The sequence below is a fragment of the Melospiza melodia genome, chromosome 1 (assembly GCF_035770615.1).
Source record: "Melospiza melodia melodia isolate bMelMel2 chromosome 1, bMelMel2.pri, whole genome shotgun sequence".
NCBI lineage: Eukaryota > Metazoa > Chordata > Aves > Passeriformes > Passerellidae > Melospiza > Melospiza melodia.
In genome coordinates this window covers 79,252,804-79,271,388 of record NC_086194.1, presented here as the reverse complement: position 1 = coordinate 79,271,388, position 18,585 = coordinate 79,252,804, and the positions used below count along the sequence as shown (strand labels likewise).

The 18,585-nt window shown below is 38.1% G+C and overlaps 1 protein-coding gene across 1 annotated transcript in view; it reads left to right on the top strand.

Annotated features, from left to right (window-relative positions):
* TPPP (tubulin polymerization promoting protein) overlaps positions 1-18,307 on the top strand; it is an 87,487-nt gene extending 69,180 nt beyond the window's left edge. Inside the window, exon 4 of the mRNA XM_063159127.1 lies at positions 9,620-18,307. Within this exon, the coding sequence (XP_063015197.1) occupies positions 9,620-9,814 (195 nt within the window). The 3' untranslated portion in view covers positions 9,815-18,307. The remainder of the gene's footprint in view (positions 1-9,619) is intronic.
* The last annotated feature ends 278 nt before the right edge of the window (positions 18,308-18,585 follow it).

The window sequence follows — 18,585 nt, the reverse complement described above, 5'->3', positions numbered from 1 at the left end:
ATTCCTACACAAATTTTACAAAGAGCAAAACTGAGGTTCTTTCTTTTCCTGTACCAAGGACTGTGTGCCATAACCATCCTGAATGCATTTTTGAACCTCCTGGGAAACAGATCTTACTTTGGTTATTGTTTGCTGTTAAAATAAAACCAGTTGAACTTCAGTGTATATTCATGACATAGAAATGCAGAACAATTTCAAGTGCAAGGAATCTGAGTTGATCTCATTCAAACCTTTTTGTTCACAAGAGGGATTACTTAAAGCCAGATCAGGTTTTTCAGGACTCAATCCAGTGAGATTCATGGTGAGAGGAGTGTGGGTGGCAGGGCAGTACAGCAGCAACAGCACTTTAAAAGCTAGATGATGGGTGCTTAGGGAGATGTTGATGTGGGCAGGATCATATTATCACCAAAACATACCTGTTAGGGCAAGAGCAAGGAAGCCAGAGTGCATCCCACAGAGTGTGGTAAATGAGACAAAACAGTTGTTGCAGCAGAATTGCAAAGAGGCCTAGGAGTTCCACTTAGGACTATGTGAATCTGCTTGAAGACTATACAGTGGTAGTCTGAAAAAGCTGCAGGAGATACTGTCCAGCACATGGACTTCCATTAAGATTTAGAAGTCTGCAGAACTGAAAGTCCTTGGCTCTCTTAGGAAGAAGTCCTATATCCACCTTAAATGCTTCAGAGAGCTTTTGTGTCTTCCTGGAGGTCAGGGCAACAGTGGCCACTCTTGTGGGAGATGTGCTGTAGTCAAGGTCCTGAGATTCCATGGTGGGAGAAGATGAAGAGGAGACTGACGTGGTATTTGTGGAAAACCCAAGCTACACAAGGTGAGGAAGCAGTCACAGCTGAAGACCAAGTGGACAGAGACTATTGAGATAGAAAAGGCTGAAAGGTTGTGCCTTCTGGCAACAAAAGATCACAGATCTGCTCCACCTGCAGTTGTTCGATTTCAGAATACATATAGTATCCTAAGCAGTGGTGAGGATCAACAAGACACATCAGAGTCAGCTGAACCTGAATTTAGTGTTCACACAAAAAGGGGGAAATGAATGATAATATTGAGCAGCACTATCTCACACTGTGAGGATAGACAGGTTCTTTTAAGAATCCTTGCTTGAATGAATCCTTGGCTGGCCACAGATTTGTGGTTATATCAGGCCTTAGCATGAGCTGTGTGTTAGTGAAAATCTGGAAAGGAGTTGAGTGAATAGTCCCAGAAGATTTTGCCATCCCAAATATCTCATGTGCTATTACACTTCCCTGTTCCATGACGGTGACACTATACTCTGGCAATAGTGCTGTACCACGAGTCAGGAGTAATGGGTACCAGTCACAGAAAATTACTGGAGATTCTTCTTGTGGATGATCAAGGCATGTATTTTCTGATCTCACCTGATGTCTCAGGAGTTTTATTGCTTGGTAGGTGCCAGGATCTGGGATTGCTGCAGATGCACAGCCAAGATTTGTCCAACCTCCTCACATGGACCTCTTCTTCCTTTCTCTTCCTTGTGGATACCCAGAGTACTGCTCTGGAGGTAACCTGGTGCATATAAAGAGGAACTACAGAGGTTTAAGGACGAGGGTGATGGGTAAGCAGCTAAGATCTTGCCTTGCCAGTCCTGGGAGGAGAAAAGATTGGATAGAAGTGGACTGTATGGCTTCTCTTGAAGATGGGGCTTTGGCTTCTAGGACTAGAGAAATGAGGGCTACTCAGCAGGGATGGAATAAATCTAACAAAGTAGAACAAGAGTATCTTTACAAACTAAGCCTACTGATCTGCTGAGGAGACTATTAGACTGGGTATGGAAGGTTGCCATTACCTGAAGATGAAAGATCATAAGGGGTAGAGCAGATATGTTTGGGGGACAAGCCTGACAAGGGAGATTTTTACCCTTCCATAAATACAGCAGGACATGGGGTCTGTCTCTAATGCCTGCGCACAAAAGCATATAGTATGGGGAAAGCAGGGTAAATTAGTGGCAGAGATGTGAATCGCTGGGATTGTGCAGGTGTGTTAACTCTTCTAACTGGAGTGCTGCGCGGGATGAATGGAGGCTCTCCAGGCACTACATTTAAAAAATGAGGAAGAGGGATGGTAGTATATGTAAAGGCTTATGTTGACAGCATCTAGCTTTGGACCAAGTCTCATTAAAGATTGGTTGTAGCATTAAATTGAAGAAGGATTCAACAACACCCTCACTGAAAAAAAAAAAAGGCTTTATAATATATTTCCCCTTCTGTTTTGTCTTCACCACCAAAAAGAATGAAAAACTCCTCAGAGAAGTGTTGGCACACTGTTTTTGAGGGAGATCTTATTAATCAGGCTGCTAGATCCCATGAGTTGGGATGATGCAGTGACTTGGACTGTTGAAATGCTGGAGAACTGGAGATGTGGGGCTAATCTTAGAGAGGAGGAAAGGAAGGGGTCTCTTGTAGCTGCCAAATAACACCTGACAGCTGGACTACACATGGTCATCTCTTGATGGAGCTAGACCTGGGTCAGGCACATTTATGTGAATTTTGCCCTAAGTGGTGTCACATATAAGGAACCATTTTGATATCTTTTCTCTATCTCTGGCTGGGCTCCTAGTAAGTGAGAAGGTTTAGGTATGTATATAGAATTAGGACTTGCAGTGCTATATCATCTGAGTGGCATTACTGGGAACCATTCCATTGAAAGTCCTCACCAGGGTTCATTAAAATGATGCTACTTTCCGGCATTATTGAAGTGGAGTTGTTTTTTGTTTAGTTTTGTGTTGGTGTGTCTGTACATGTGCTAAAGCAAAGGAACATGAATGAAATCCCAATTTTATTTGAAGCTTGATCTCTGTTTCTGACTTTCTGCAGACTTCTAATACATGTGCATGAATTCCCATGAATTTAAAAACAAAGGAAATACAGTTTTGGTATGGAGTTGTGGTACAATGCCCCCCACACCCCCCAAAAGGGCAGCAGACTTTCCCTTTGAAATTCTTTTTCCATGTTGCAGTCATTTTTTGTTTCCTGTTTTTACAAAGGTTGTGGATATTACCAGCAGCATGATAATTTTTCAAAACCTTGCTGAGACTATGAATGTTGGTGCTGATTCTGCAGGCTCCCAGAACATTTTAGGTGCATAAAGAAATCTCCATGGCAACTTTTTCTAGGAGGATGTGCTGTTAGATAGTGAAGTTTTATGGTTGAAGGAGCAGATGTTGGAAAGCGTTCAGAGGAACTGTCAGACTGCAGCTGACAGTGTGGCCAGGAGTACTGTGGCTAAGGTGTTGCACCCTTGTGGTGAGGAGTAAGAGGAGCAGGTCACCTCCTGTCTGTCACCAGTGTTTTTTGGCCGTGCAGGCACTCCCAGCACTGATTGCTGAAGAGACTCAGTCCCTCAGGCAGGCAGGGACTATTTCTGTACTATCTGGACATTTGTAATTCAGGAAGGAAAACCAAGCAGGAAACCCAACTGCAGGGTTTTGCATCATTAAGTTTCTGCCTAAGCTGTGGAGCAGCTTTAAGTGAAGCCCAAATCTTTGTGAGCGATGGCAAGCGGTAGAAAATACCTTGAGGCAAAGTTGTTTGAGTGAAGCCAAGAGTTCATTGTGGAAGCCAGGGCACTCGGTGTTTGTTTGGAAGGTGTGATATTCCTGAAGTCCAGTAGGTTTTCTCAGTGCTTTTCCTTCCCAGGAAGTGGTTGTGGAAAGCCTTTTGGGAATGGTGCCATGCTGTGTGCAGAGCTGCCCAGCACAGAGTTGCCACAAGCTTGCCAGGGGCCGTGGTGCTGCAGGAGTGAGCCCTGTGCAGCTGCAGGAGTGTGGGCTGCACTGCCCTGCTCGTGAAGCCCTTTGCACTGTGCTGGGTGCAAAGCTTTTGTGACATTTGCTTGGGTTTTGAACTGTGAGCTTTGAGGAAGGGATGGTAATGTGTGCTGACAGAAAATGAGGAACGCTACCTTGGCAGCACTGATTTGTCTTTCCTCTTCTTTGCCTCAGCTTTGTTCTGGAGGGAAAAGTGTTGAAAGTGTGGGAAATCTTCCAGTCTCACACTGTTACCTTATTTTCATGATTGTGGCTTCACTATGTGATGTGGCATCACATCCATGTGATGCTTCTAGCCTTTTGACACAAGAGTTGATTTTGTGGGGTCTTTGGAGTCTATAAAATCATACAGTTTTCCTGCTGCAAACAAGCCAAGCCAGTGCAGCTGCAGAGCTTTCAGTTCATATATTTTTCTTTGGCAAACTGCTATATACTTCTACTACAGTAGAGAAAATTAATGTTCTTGACTTCTGTGCCCTCATTTCCTTTTTACAGTAGTTCATTTCAGTTTTCTAAGGGCTGATAATGCATTTCTGGAACTAATTCAAATTCTTGAATATAATGAAGTGGATTGTGTTGCTTGCTCTGTAAACTGGTCCTTGATTCATTAGTTATCTCGAGGTAGCAGGCAAAATCTGTGTAAGTTTGCAGAGTTGTCTTTCTCAAGAGAGGGCAAGGGAGGAATGTGGCATTTGTTAAGGTTTTCAGAGTTTAAAGACTACAGCTTTCACTTCCTGTCTTTGGTATGAGGGCTGCTTCAGACAGAAGTTGCACTATTGGTAATAGGGAATTTGGATGAGATGTTGGATTGTTTTGGTTTTTTTACTTACCTGCAGTGTTGTCAGATCCAGAGCATGTTGCCCATGGAGGCTATGGGACTTTGCAGGTGTTCAGGACTTGACTGGAGGAGTTTCTATGTAAGCTCGTTGGAGCCTTGCTGTGAGCAGGGCCCTATGCTAGATAAACACTCATACTCAAAGGTTCTTTCCAACCTAAGTTGTTCTGTGACTTAATCATTTTAAGTTTTGGTAGTCCTCAGAAACAGAGAATCCCCCCCCTTTCCAGGCTTGACCAACCACAGTGGTGAAAAATTCTCATGTGTCTACTTGGAATTTCATATCTTTCAAGTCATGCCCATTATTGTTTACTTCCAAACCGTCTCTGTTTCTAATATAACCACTCTGTTGAGGACAGGAATATGATTTGTCTCTCCCTTTTTAATTCTGAGTCTTTATAAACACATTCCCATCATCTTTTCCATGTATGTCACATGCTCCAAGCCCCTTGCTATCTTAGCAGCACTTCTTTGTAGACACTAAAACAAAGTGAGGAAAAATACTGAATTTCTAAGAAAAAAATGCACAAAAAAATTAATAAACTCAATTTGGAGCACTAGATGATTATGTTTGATTCTGTTGTGCGAAGTAAAACTTTCTTCCTTAGACTAAGTTTTTTTTAAAATAAAAAACTGAAGTTCATGGGCACTTTCTTTTATATGCAAACTTTGTGGTTGACTGTATGTGCAAATAAGAGATGGAAAATGAAGACTTCTATGGTCTCAGAGAAAAAAAAAGAAAAAAAAAAAAAGAGGAGATTGGCCCCAAGGAATTTATTTCCTTTAGAATAATGTAACTAGAGAGATTATATAACTTACTCTAGATAATAAATAGTTCAAGCAGAATTGCTATATGACAAGGCAGAATCATTTGTATGTGATTCATTGTGAAAAAGAAGGGAGAGTAGAGTAGTAACTTGGTATTGTGGAAATTGTTCTCATCCAGCCCTTTGTGCTCTTCACTATATTTCTTCCTACATTTTTCTTTACTTAAGAAGAATGGTAAGCTTTCTCCCTCCACTCCCCACTTTTTTTATTTGCCTCCCCATACCCTTGTGCAATAATGAGCAGATGGATTGTAGAGAATGAGCTCATGGCCACCCTTTCAATTGGTTTTGCCTTTTGCTTAATACCCTGTTTAATCTGCATAGTTGTTTTTTTTTCAGAAACAGAAAAGAACCATTTTGATAAGAACTGTTGCTTGCACATTCAGTTTCTAAAGGCTTTTCACTAAAAATAAGTCATCAGCTTATAGAGGAATCTTTATGGATAAATTTTTCATGTTAAGACACTGAAAGTAATGGTACAGCTAGTCCTAGAAATCATATCCAGGCACATGAAGGAGAAGAAAGTCATCAGGAGTAATCAGCATGGTTGACCACCAAGGGAGAGTTGTGCTTGACTGACCTGTAAACTTCTACAATTTAATGACTGCCCAAGTAGACCGGGCAAGAAGGGAGTAGTACAAGAAGCCTGTCTTCCCAGGCTTCAGTAAGGCCTTTGGTGTCATCTCTTACAAGAGTCTCACAGCCCCTCAAGCTGGTGCTGTAGTGGCTGGATGGGCAGACACTGAAGTGGATTGAAAACAGGCTGAATGGTTGGGCCCTGAAGGTATTGATGAACAGTGCAAAGTCTAGTCGGAGGCTGGAAAACAGTGGTGTACCCCAGGGGTCCATACTGAGTTGAGTCCTGTTTAGCATCTTCATTAATCATCTTCATGATAGCGTATGGTATACTTTCAGTGGGTTTGTGATGACACAGAGGTGGGAGGAGCGGCTGATAGGTCATCCAGATGGGATGGTTGCCATCCAGAGGGACCTCACAGGCTGGAGATCTGGGCTGGCAGGAACTTCGGCAAGCTCAGCAAGCAGTGCAAAGTCCTGCAACACGTGAGGAAGAGCCCCATTCACCAGTATGTGCAGGGGGCCATGCAGATGGAAAGGAAATTGGTTGAAATGGACCTGGGAGTGTTTGTGGACACCAAGCTGAACATGAACCAGTGAGCTGGTATCTCAGCTGCACTAGAAGTATTGCCAAGCAAACAGGGTGTTCCTTCCCCTCTGCTCAGCACTGGTGAAATCTCATCTGAAGTCCTGCATTCAGTTCTAGGCTCCCTGGAGAAGACTGATAATCTACTGGAGAGAGTTCAGAAAAGGACCATAAAGATGATGGAGGGACTGGAGCATATCTCCTATGACGAAAGGCTGAGGGAGCTGGGACTGTGTAACCTGGAGAAGGCTCAAGGGTGAATCCCATATCCATGTGTATAAATACCTGAAGGGAGAGTGCAAAGATGATGGTGCAAGGCTTTTTTTCAGTAGTGCTCAGTCACAGGACTTTTCTATGATTCTGTGATATATAGTACCACTAGCTGCTTCTGGTTGAGGAGCCCAGGATGGGTGTAAAGTTGTTGTGTATTCTACTCTGTATTTACAAAGACTTTTTTGAATGAAAGCATCTTAGCACAACCTTAAAAATGTTCACCTCACCTTAAAAGGAAACAAATATTTTCTTTTTAATGTATACATGTTCATCATAACAGTGATGGAAAAGAAGGAGCAGGAGAAATGAGGTGTTCTGCATAGCCTTGTAGTGGCATCTCATCTCTGATCTTTTATATTGATACATCAGTTCAGGGAGTGAGAGCATAATGTGCAAGGAATTAACATTGCTTGGATTTTGTATTGTTGGAAACAATACAAAATTTTATAAGAATTTTATAAGAAAAATTCTCATTTTATAAGAATTTTGCCAGCAGCAAATCAACAGTATTTCAATTGTAATAATCTGAAACAATACAAAATTTTATAAGAATTTTATAAGAAAAATTCTCATTTTATAAGAATTTTGCCAGCAGCAAATCAACAGTATTTCAATTGTAATAATCTGTCATATGTAGGAAGGGGCACATCAGTGACTTGACATACAACTTAGGAAAAGGCTGTATTTCTTACTCAGTAAAAAGCAATTCAGAGAAGGAATGTTTGCCTTGCCTTTAATGTTCAAGTCACATAGTCAACACAACACAACACAAGTCAAGTTTCCTGTGATGCAGGAAACGTTCTGATCCATCTTGGGCTGAAAGATCACATGATGTAGGATCACTGTTGCTCTTGCTCTGGATTTGTGCTGTTCCTTGTGCTGTGGTTTTAGGTTTTGCTTAATTGTTTTTTGGGAAAAAAATATTATATTTTTTAACCCGCCAAGCTGTTACCCATCCTCAGTTTTCTTTGTTGGTTTGAAACGTGTCTACATATAAATAAGAAAAGGAAGGCCTTGTGTGGCATGCTGCTGTCTTGTAAAGATGCACCTTATAAGGCATGTGTGTTGAGGTCTTATCAGAATGCAGGTGTCTGGATATAAACACCACATTTCTCAAGTTTGCCACTGGGAATAGTTTTCTGGGAACATCCTTAATTTTTGACATGAGCCATTCTATTAATCCTTGTTCTACTGTTTCTTCTTGCATGTCAATATGTGTGCATTTCCATCCACTCACACAAGTTTTAATATGTATGTTACTAAATATGTTGCTGTACAAAAATTCTGATATGTTTTTATTGTAGTTTGTGTATTGAGGAAAACTTCATACATTTCATACTGCACCTTTGAAACAGAGGAGCAGAAGCTGTAGTCTTTTTTTTTGAAATAGTGATTAAGTTTACCATTACCAATTCTCAGAAGAGCCATCTGTCCTGAGAATGAATTAGGTAAAGGAAAGGGCAGTCAACAGAGAATTTCTGAGACTTCTCTGTGGGTGTGATGGTAGAGAGTGTATGCACATGTAGACAAAACTGATTTTCTGTAATGTTTTTTAAATACAAAGAAAGCAAATATGATTTAAGTTTAATTAACTCCATATTGAATATATTGCCCTTGTCTTTCATTTGGAGTTTTCCTTGTTAAAAGGTGCTACCAGGTCAATGTGAACAAGTAAACAGTATATATTAGACCAATATTTCTTCCTAAGCATTGTCTTGATACCTATTTTTTCAGTATAGGAAAATAACCACCTCTGCAAATAGTACTCTTAAGACTGCAAGACAGAAGTCCCTAAAGGTCATTTAGCAATGCTGTTTTGAGCAAAGACTGCTCCAGTGGTCATTTTCTTTCAGATAGTGACAGGTGACGCACATAAAAAAATGCCCATATTTTACCACTCTTTGTTAAAAGACAAAAAGTCTTGCATGTTTTTTCTTCACATGATTTTAAATAAATAAATAAAACTAAAATATAATTTAATTAATTAATATAAATAAATAAAATTAAAATATAAATTTAAGGATCAAAGAGGCTGCTCCTAGTCCAAGCACAGAGGTTATCATGCTTCTGTATTGTTATGTGCAATAATTTTTTTTCTGTTTCTGTAGTCAAATATTTTTTATCCTGATGACAACAAAACTGATTTTTGAGCCTGATATGACTCAGTGGGAGAAAAGTCTTTGCTCAGCGCCATTTCATGGACTGCTAATTTTCTAATATTAGAAATTACTTTCAGTCCTTCCAGTTTGTTACTTCTCTCATGAAACCTAGAGTTTAGAATGAAATTGTCTTTTGAAGCAATGAATTCTAGTTGTATTGGAATACCTTTTCTATATTGGTGGAGCCATGCTTTTATACTTTCATGTTGACATAATGGATTTTGAACATGGTTCAAAATGTGAAATCAAGATGAAACTTCTTTGTATCCTTGGTGCTTAGAACTTGATTATTAATCAAAAGTATCTTATACTGAAAGTCTCTTCCAAAAGGTTTTGACATAATTTTTGCTATTTCCTTTTCTGCTATATTATTATTGTCATTGTATGTAAAGGCAAGAAACAAACATCTTTTGTATGCTATTGCTGGGAAGGAGTAGGTATTTGCATAGTCTTTGTCATTAGAAAGATTTAAATCTTGGTAGCATGTAAACATATCTGTATTAAGAATAGCTGATTTCTGATGTGTCTTTTTTGTTTTGTTTCTTTTTTTTCTTCCAATAGAAAACCGTTTCATCTCCAACTGTTTCACGCCTTACAGATACTTCAAAATTCACGGGTTCTCACAAAGAGAGGTTTGATGCCAGTGGGAAAGGAAAAGGCAGAGCTGGCCGAGAAGATCTGGTGGATAACTCAGGATATGTATCTGGTTATAAGCATGCAGGCACATATGATCATAAAGTACAAGGAAACAAGTAAGGCTGAGGGTTTACAACACAGAGGGGAATAGAGTAAGGATGATGTTATGAATCCCACATGTTTCAGTTATTGTGAATGTTGAGACTATGTTGTCAAGAAGTTGTCTTCAGGAACTGGAACTGATTTCAACATCTGCTGAGCTACTTGCAGCACAATGACACTTCATTACATTCCTCATTCATATATTGGCAAAAATAAATAAATATGTAGGTATAAAAAAGATATTATTTTGTTGAGCTTTAGGGAAAAAACCCAAATCAACAAACAACAAAGCCAAAGTCAAGAGCAGTTATACCACACTTTGTCAATTGAAGCAAAATAACTCAAACATTCCTTGGTGTTCAGTTGCCCTGATGATGTCAAAGAGAACCTCTTGAAAAGAGGATCTTTCATAGCAGTCTTTCTGAAGAATATCCCATTACTTACGCAGTTTCATTTGACTATTATTTTAGGGTTTTTTTTTTAATGTCTTATATGGAATCTAGCACTTCTCTTAAATAAACTATGGGGAAGTAAGTGGTAGTAATATACGAGGTTCTAGCCTGTAATTGTCATATACCACTTACTGAAAAACTGAAAAAAAAAGCTATTTCTAGGACAATATAGGCTCTAAAGTATTTTATGTCAGCAGAAAGAGTTGGAAAATTCCAGCCCTTACTTTCCTCCTGTCTATACTTTGTGCTTTTCTTGTGTCTACTGTAGCATGGTTCTGACTGGCTGGATTTGGATGGAGCTATTGTAGTAACCTGAGAGGTGAGGAGCAAGACATTAGTAAGAAAGTATATTTAAGGATTTTCAGTCTGTTTTCAAGTTTGCACTGCCTCACATTGGAAGTGAAAAGGGCATTAAGCTAATAATACTTTAAAATATTGTTTATGACTTAACACTGCCAATCAGATTACTATTAAATGAATGTTTTGCACATATGTTGGCACATAGTCCCTTTAAGCTCTAACATATGTAAGGAAAGCTTATGGCCCCTTGGAGTAAGGACATATACAATTAATATCTATGTAATCAGGTGCAATTTTCCCTCAAAAAAACCCCAAATCATTATAACTGGGATACATTTTATGGTTGATTTGTTTGAATCCAAGGGATTTGATTCTCTGTTCACTTTTGCTACCAGACTTGGGAGTGATAGTATTGCTGGGAATGGCTTTCCAATGTTACCAGGAGAGCCAGTCCCACAGGGTACAGGCAGCTAAGTGTGACCTAGCTGGGGTCCAGAATGCCGAAAGAAATTAATTGGAATTAAAATAACTTTTTTCAATATTGGTTGACAAGGAGAGAAAAGGCCATTCTAATTTTCTGCAAGAGCTGAACAAGTACCTTGATGTATTACTCTCTTTTTCTAATGTTATGAAAGATAGGATGTTCAGTATTCAAAACCAGCTCTTTGCACTTCTGCCTTGCTTTGTTTCAAAAAGAGCTTGTGCCCTGATTTTCATGTTCAACTCTTAATAAAGGTTAATAGATGTATTACTCTCCCTCCACCCGTACCAGCATCCCACTGAGAGTACATAAACATGGGTGAGCAGTGTGTGCTGTCATGTGCCATGCAGGTGAACAGTCTGTATTTGGCCAATGTATGGAAAGAGAGCTCTGGTTTTCAGCCCTTAAACTGTTCATGTTTTATTCTGCTGACATTGTGTGGTACCCTGTCCTGTAACTTTGTCCTCAGTGACCCTTTGAGCCCATACATCAGCCTAAAACCAAAACAATAGCAAACAAAAGGCAAGGGCTTCCTTGTGGACTTGGACATCCTTTTGTTTGTTTATAATTCATTTTGATGTTTGTTTTTAAGCGGGAGGGAAGTTTGCCAAAACACAGCACATGCTCCTGAAGATTTAAATTGCTTTTCCCACGGATTACTTTGGTTACCTGTGAAGAGTTTAGGTGTATGTAAAGACGTTCAGGATGCAAAGTGTTCAGCTTTGTGAACCCTTTCCAAGAATTACCCAGTGTTCTGGAAGAGTGAAAGGTTATCCACTACTGTATTGCACTGGAGACCTGCCATACTCCAAAGTAGAAAATAGGATACTTGATACCAACAGTGGCTAAATTATTCTGGCATGGTAGTAAACTGTCAAAATGTAAAGAGCCTTCTTTGTCACTGGTGCCTGGGCACCCGAAGATGGCTCCAGGGTAGTCCTAGTTTTTCTAATGAATAAAATGGCTGAGCCTACAACCCTTGATGAATACTTCAGCTGACTTACATGCAAAATCAGTGTCCCTGTTTTTCCTTTTGATTTTAAGACTTGACTAATAACTCACTGGTAACTGAAAAGTTCTGGACCCAGCCTCACTAAAGGGTGATGTCCAGCCTACTGCAGAGTCCAGGAGCACACTGTTGACCTGGGTCTTTGTTGCTAGCTATTGTGTGGCACACTGGGTGACACTTTGCCCAAATACAGAGTCTGTAATGCCAGAATGTTTCCATACAGGAGGAGTGATTGGTTAGGAAGATTTTAAGATATAATTAGGTTTTAAGCTGTTGGTAAAAAAGTGAGAGAGAGATCAGCACATGAAGGCATGCAAGGGAATTGAGAGTGCGAACAGATCCAAGCTGACACTGTCTAGAAATTGAGCTGTAAGAGGCTGATGGAACAAGCAGAGGTTCTGCCAGAGTTTACTTTGCATTGCTTGTGCAGTAGAAAATCCCTGCCATGAACCAAAAGCCCTTTATTTATACCTGATGCAAAATTTGAAATTCTTTCAATGCCATAGTAAGCTTGGGATCAGAACCTGAGAAGATGGTTCAGATAGCAGTATTTTATTTTGAGGAACACACTTCCTTTTTTCTACTTTGTTTCTACAGTATGATAGTTTTAAGCCTCAAAGTGTTACATGAAAAGAAGTCATTCTGATGTAACAGTTACAAGGGAAAGTTGTTACTGGGAAGATAGTAAAGGTTTTTCTCTTTTACTATGCTTGGTGTGAAAGATAATAGCTATGAATAAAAGCATCTTATGCAGCTGTGTATTAGGGGTTCACTACCTACTTAAGCTCTTACTATTCCACTAATATTGATAGGAAATTAAAAGCCTAAATACTTGCTTGATTGTTAGCTTTTAAGTGCCAGGCCTGCTTGGGAATGAGGCAAAGTACATTTTCTTACTCATCTGCTATTCCCTCAACTCTCAGGACAGTAAGTACGGCTTATACCTCAAAGATGACAGGAAAGGATAGCTGAGGAGGTGCCCCATTTTCAGCCCTTAGTGTGTTGTTGAGCATATTCTCTTTGGATGCACCATGCTGCAGACTGTAACTGAACATCATGTCTGAAATAAGGACATGGGAACCTCATAAGATTTACTGTCCTTTCTCTTTTGGAGGCATCTCAATTGATTCCATCTAAATTTCCAGCTTGATTTTCAGCATCTTCCACTATGTAGCACTGTCTTATGTGACATCTGTAAAACCCTGTTGTTCCTAGTTATCTTTGCTTTCATTACTACAGTAGATGCTACCAAAAAAAATGTGAGCAGAAAGTCAGATAGCTTTTAGAAATAACTGCCTTAAAGAATAGACTCAAATTTCATTTAAATACTGTGGCAGTACACAATCCTTACCTGTGTGTCTACTGAAGCTTAACCTGACCATCAAAACCTGAGAAGACTGAGAGCAAGAAGCTAAAATTCTTACTGAGGCAAATGAATAGTCATTACAAATAAGTTTCTAAAAATAATGTTGTTTTTAAGTAAAATATGCAGCGGTCAAAAGGGATTTTCTTATTAGGGCTTGCTTACTAATTCTGTTTAGTCACTTCATGAGCTTTAGTTAAGAGTTTTGCTGGGAGTTTTGCAACCATTAGTATGGAAGTATCAAAACTAAAAATGATTGTCCTGTTCTTTGTGGCTGTCAAAGCTATCACAATAGCATTACTGAGAAGCAGACATTAAAAAACACACATAATTTCATGGGTCTTATATGAACAGTTGTAATTAATTGTAGTCAAATATTTGGAATCCGAAGGGACATGTTGAATATTAGACTATAGACAAAATTTAATCCCTATTTTTTAAAACTATAATACTTCTTACCTCCTTTTTATTTAGGGAAGGGAAAGGGAGATTTGAAAACTACATACATGTCACAGTTTATGTTTTTCATCAGCATAGAGATGTCTTTCAAAGATACTTTGAATTGAAGTATGTATTTTACTGACCTTTCCTAAACTAAAAATTCTGACAATTGAATTTAAAAGTCTGACAATTTTTTAGAATTTTACAAAGTTTTGTTCACAAAGTACCATTTCAGTCATCCTTTTTTTCCCCTCTATTGGCTCAATTAATATTTTATAGTAGCTGGAATTAGGCAGAACAAAAAGGCAAATGACTACTATGGGTTTGACTTGCAAGTGATAGATATCCCAGCCATCTGTAACCATCTGTTGAGAAAATCCTCATGTATATTCCTCCAAGACCAAAACTTTAAAGTTGTAATTGATAGGTTTTTTCCTTAAGACTTTTCATAGTTACGAAATAAATTTTAATTCTTAGTGCCTGCATGTATAATAATCAAAACATAACCCTGCCTTCAGGGATGCATGTATTCTGGGGGCATGTGCCTGTCATCTGTGACTGAGAATTCTCTGTTTGCACTGGCCAAGAGCAAACCTTTTACCTTCATGATAGAGCAGATGTAGTGTTGCACTGGTAAGTGTCCTTTTAACTGACTGTCAGCCTTGCGTGTGTGCCAAAATAACTACACTTTTGTGTATGTTGTTTGTAGTGTGAATATTATGTTCTTGGTTTGTCACTTAGTTGGTATTAAGTAATGTAATGCACAAGACTTGTGTAGGTTTGTGTGTGTACACATGCTCTTTAGATCCAGCTTAAGTAATTAAACTGTGTAAATGTTGATGAAAAACTAAAATCTTATTAGGGCCAAGCTCTAGTCCTGCAGTCAATGCTATTCAGCATGACTGGTTGGGTCATGAATGACTGGTCATTCTCCCTTCATACCATAAAGGTGAAGAGCTAAGGAGGCTTTTATGGTTTTACCTGTTCACCCTGTTCTGAGAGAAATCACTCTTCAGCAATTCTAACATAGATTTAGTGTGACAAGAGGAGTTTCTCCATGGTGAGGAAGTAAGAGAGAGAGAAAGAGTGAAAGCAAGCTTTCCTCTGAGTGCTCTTAAGAAACCATTTAAAACTATGCTCTGCATTTGCCCCAGCTTTGTGAAGCAAGGTGACACTCACTGTGTAAACACAGAGGTGTTCATCATCTGTCAGTAAGCATAAAGCTGTGGTACAGTGAGATGGGAACAGGAAACAGGAGTGTCATACATTACCTATGGACTCAAGTCTTGCTTAAACCTTTGTACAATTAAATACCAGAAGCATAACGACAGCTCTTAAACTTGTGTGGAATTCCTAAAGTCTGGAGTACCTCCAAATAATACATGTGTACCTTCTGTATTTGAAGTGTTTGCCCATAAAATATAATTTAACAATCAGTTACTCATTTTGTGAAACCCCAAAGTGCCCATTTGGCTTACTTAATATTACAGTCAGGGCTGTTCTTTTAAATTCTTCAGAATCCTAGAACTACCAAGAAACCTGTAGTTGCTTTCCTGCTGGTGCATTAAACTCAAAACCAATGCTTTGAATGATGTCCTAGCTAAGAATAATAAGAAATAAAAGAATATTGCAGATAGAACCTCCATGTCTTAATTGTCCAAGTAATTTATTCTTGCAGGGAAAAATATCTGTTAATATATTTGGTATTTTTTTTCATGTTTTTCAGTATATTAAACTTGGTATATTGCTTTAAAAACCCTATGGAGAAGGTGGATTTCAGAACAAGTTTAAGACACAACTCTTGACTTTGTTGTCAGAAAACACTTGAATTGGCTTATTTCATTCAAACTACTTGATCGTCCACTCAAGGTAGACTTTGGCAAGAATAAGCCTGATCATAAAAAAAAGAGGGGGAAATCCAGCCTCTTGGCTGAGCATTCTTGGCACACATTTGCAGTTCTGGTAGTCTGAAGCAATTTTTTTTAAAAGAAGTTATCTTTTCTGTTCATGCACACGCACACTGGCATTTTCTGGGGACATGGATATACATGAGGGCAAAACTACAGAAGAGACTTCTTTCTCTTTAAATCCTGCATTTGGAAATTGGCATTGAAATACCCAACTGACTAACCTGATTTGGAAAAATGATAACCTGCTATCATATTCCATTGCAGCTAAATAGCCAATTAATTAATTTTCAAATACAGATATACAGCATCTCTTTTTTGTGAGTTACTGTAAAGCTTATGGCACTGTACAAAGTGAGTTTTGATGTAAACATTTGCAAAGACCTCAAATATAATGCTCATAATTTGCCCTTACCTCCAGTTATCTTTATGCAAGGTTTTTCTACAACTTTGCACATTTTTCAGGAAAAATCAGAAATACGAGTAAAGCTACACTCAGCTAAATTAAAAATGTGGCCCTGAAAATACACTCAATTCATCCATTTTGATCTTTGCATTTTGATCAGGAGCTACATTATAGAGAACAACAAAATAAGAAAAAATTATGGCAGTCTGAATCCCCACAGTGGTAAATTATTTCAAGTTCCAGTTTACATCAGATGAGTTTCTGTATGCTTGCATTTGCTCAAATGCTATTTTTAAACAAAGTAATTAAATAATGTGAAATAATACAACCTGGACTCTGTTAAATAGGGTTATATTAATGCAACTGAAATGCTGTGTATGTCTGTAATATTCAAGCTAAATATGTACTAGATCTTTACAAAGACTTTGTGTAAAGTCAGTTAACCTACAAACTGATGTCCTGTATAAAATCACGTTGGCAAGCTACTTTTGTTAGCACTGTAGTATATGAAAAAGTAAGATCATAGGCAAAACCAAGTTAGAGGGTGCAAAAAAGTGTGTTTATTTTTAATCTTTGTGCTGGGTTCAGAATATATCAGCTTTGGCAAATTCTTGCAGCAGGGAAATTTTTTTGTACAATGCTTTAATACAAAGTAATTTGTCTTTACATTCTGTAAAGCAGAGAAATGGTCAATGTTGGATAAGTGTATTGAGGTTTATTCTTAGCAAGGTGTGATGTTTCACAGATTTAAGTATTAGAGGAGAAATATATATTTATACAGAAGTATAATTTTTGAATGAGATTGATTTTGTTCAGTCATAAACCATTTATTTATCCACATTATGCTTTATTCCTTTGCTAGCATGTTTATCAGTCCATGCTGTTCCAATATCCATTTCTAATTTGATTTAGATGTTTTGATTCGTCATTTGCACAAATCTGAATGTGCATGCTGTCAGGACCTGATCATAAAGGGGGAAGGCAAAACTGTTTTGTCTTTGAGCTAGAGCACTAATTAAAATTAACTTATCGTTAAGCAGTTGGGATGTGGAGATAGGTCTGGACATAGTCTTCCTTGGAGCACTGTACACTATGATAAAAACCTTCAGTGAAGCTTACTAGTTTTTGTTCTTATTTTCATTTGTCTTTCATCAACCAGGAAGCTGCTGTGTGCTAATAATTACCTGCAATATTTATAATTGCAGGCATTGCAAACATTAACATGCAGCTGTACTAGCCTACTGTGTTCACTGTGAAATTTTCAACACGGTAAAAACTTTTACATGATCATTTAACCTTACAAGTTTACTTTTTCTCACTAATTTAACACTGAATCTTCTTTTCATTATTGCAAATGAACAACTTGAGCATAGCATTTCTAAATCTTAACTATAGTAGAAAAACATGACCTAAGCAAAGATTTTTAACCGCTTGATGAAGGGGGCCAGGCACCATCCAGTGCAAAGCCCACTGGGCAAAATCTTATCCCCACTGCAGCCAGTTCCAAAATTCTAGCTGGTGTTAGCAAAAATAGAAACACCTTCACCAAGGGGTTAATATGCTTAGTAACCATGACAAGAGGTTATGGGGGAGCACAACAGTGATTCTCTTATTTCCATGTGTTTGTTTCTGTTAATTTAAAACTACTACTCTTCAATCTTTAAAATAAGTAAAAGAAACTTGAAGGGGGGATCATATACTACTAGTTTGTACTAGGTTTTTTCAGGAAAAGGAAACAAATTTATATATATATATATATATATATATATATGCAATATATTTTTACACTGTTTATTAATGCTAGAAAGTATTAAATGTATCGCTTTATCTGTGTGAATGTTAAAGTAATGACAATGTTACAGATGTTTTAAACCTTTTGAAGTTGTCTTGTTAAATTCTAAACCCACATTAACAATGGAAAAGCTACTTTGTCTGCAACATTATTGTTGATGTTTTAGGGGAAAAGTTCAAGTGCAGCAGTTGTTTTGATTAGTCCTGTAAAAGCTTGGCTTGACAAGTTATAGTGAAATCCATATTTTAAACACCATTTTGTTAAAGCATAGCTTCTCATAAAGTATGTTACTGCTGTTGACTGACTGTATAAAATTGTATTTTTAGTTGGTAAAGTGATCAATAAATGTGTTACTACATAGTTCTGGCATTTATTGAGTAAATGATATTTGCTGATAAACTTTGTAAGCAACAGTTATTTTACAGTTGAGATGTTAATTTAGTTGCTGCTGAATTTATAAATTACATGAAAATACTCTCTGAATATTCAGCTGTCTGGTTCTGAGCAGAATTGATTTTTTCTTTACCATTTATTTTCCTAGTTGGAATAATGACTAAAGCTATCCATTAATATTTTGAGAATTCTTGTATGATGCTTGAATAGCCATCATAATGGTAATCCACCAAATGAGATCTGTC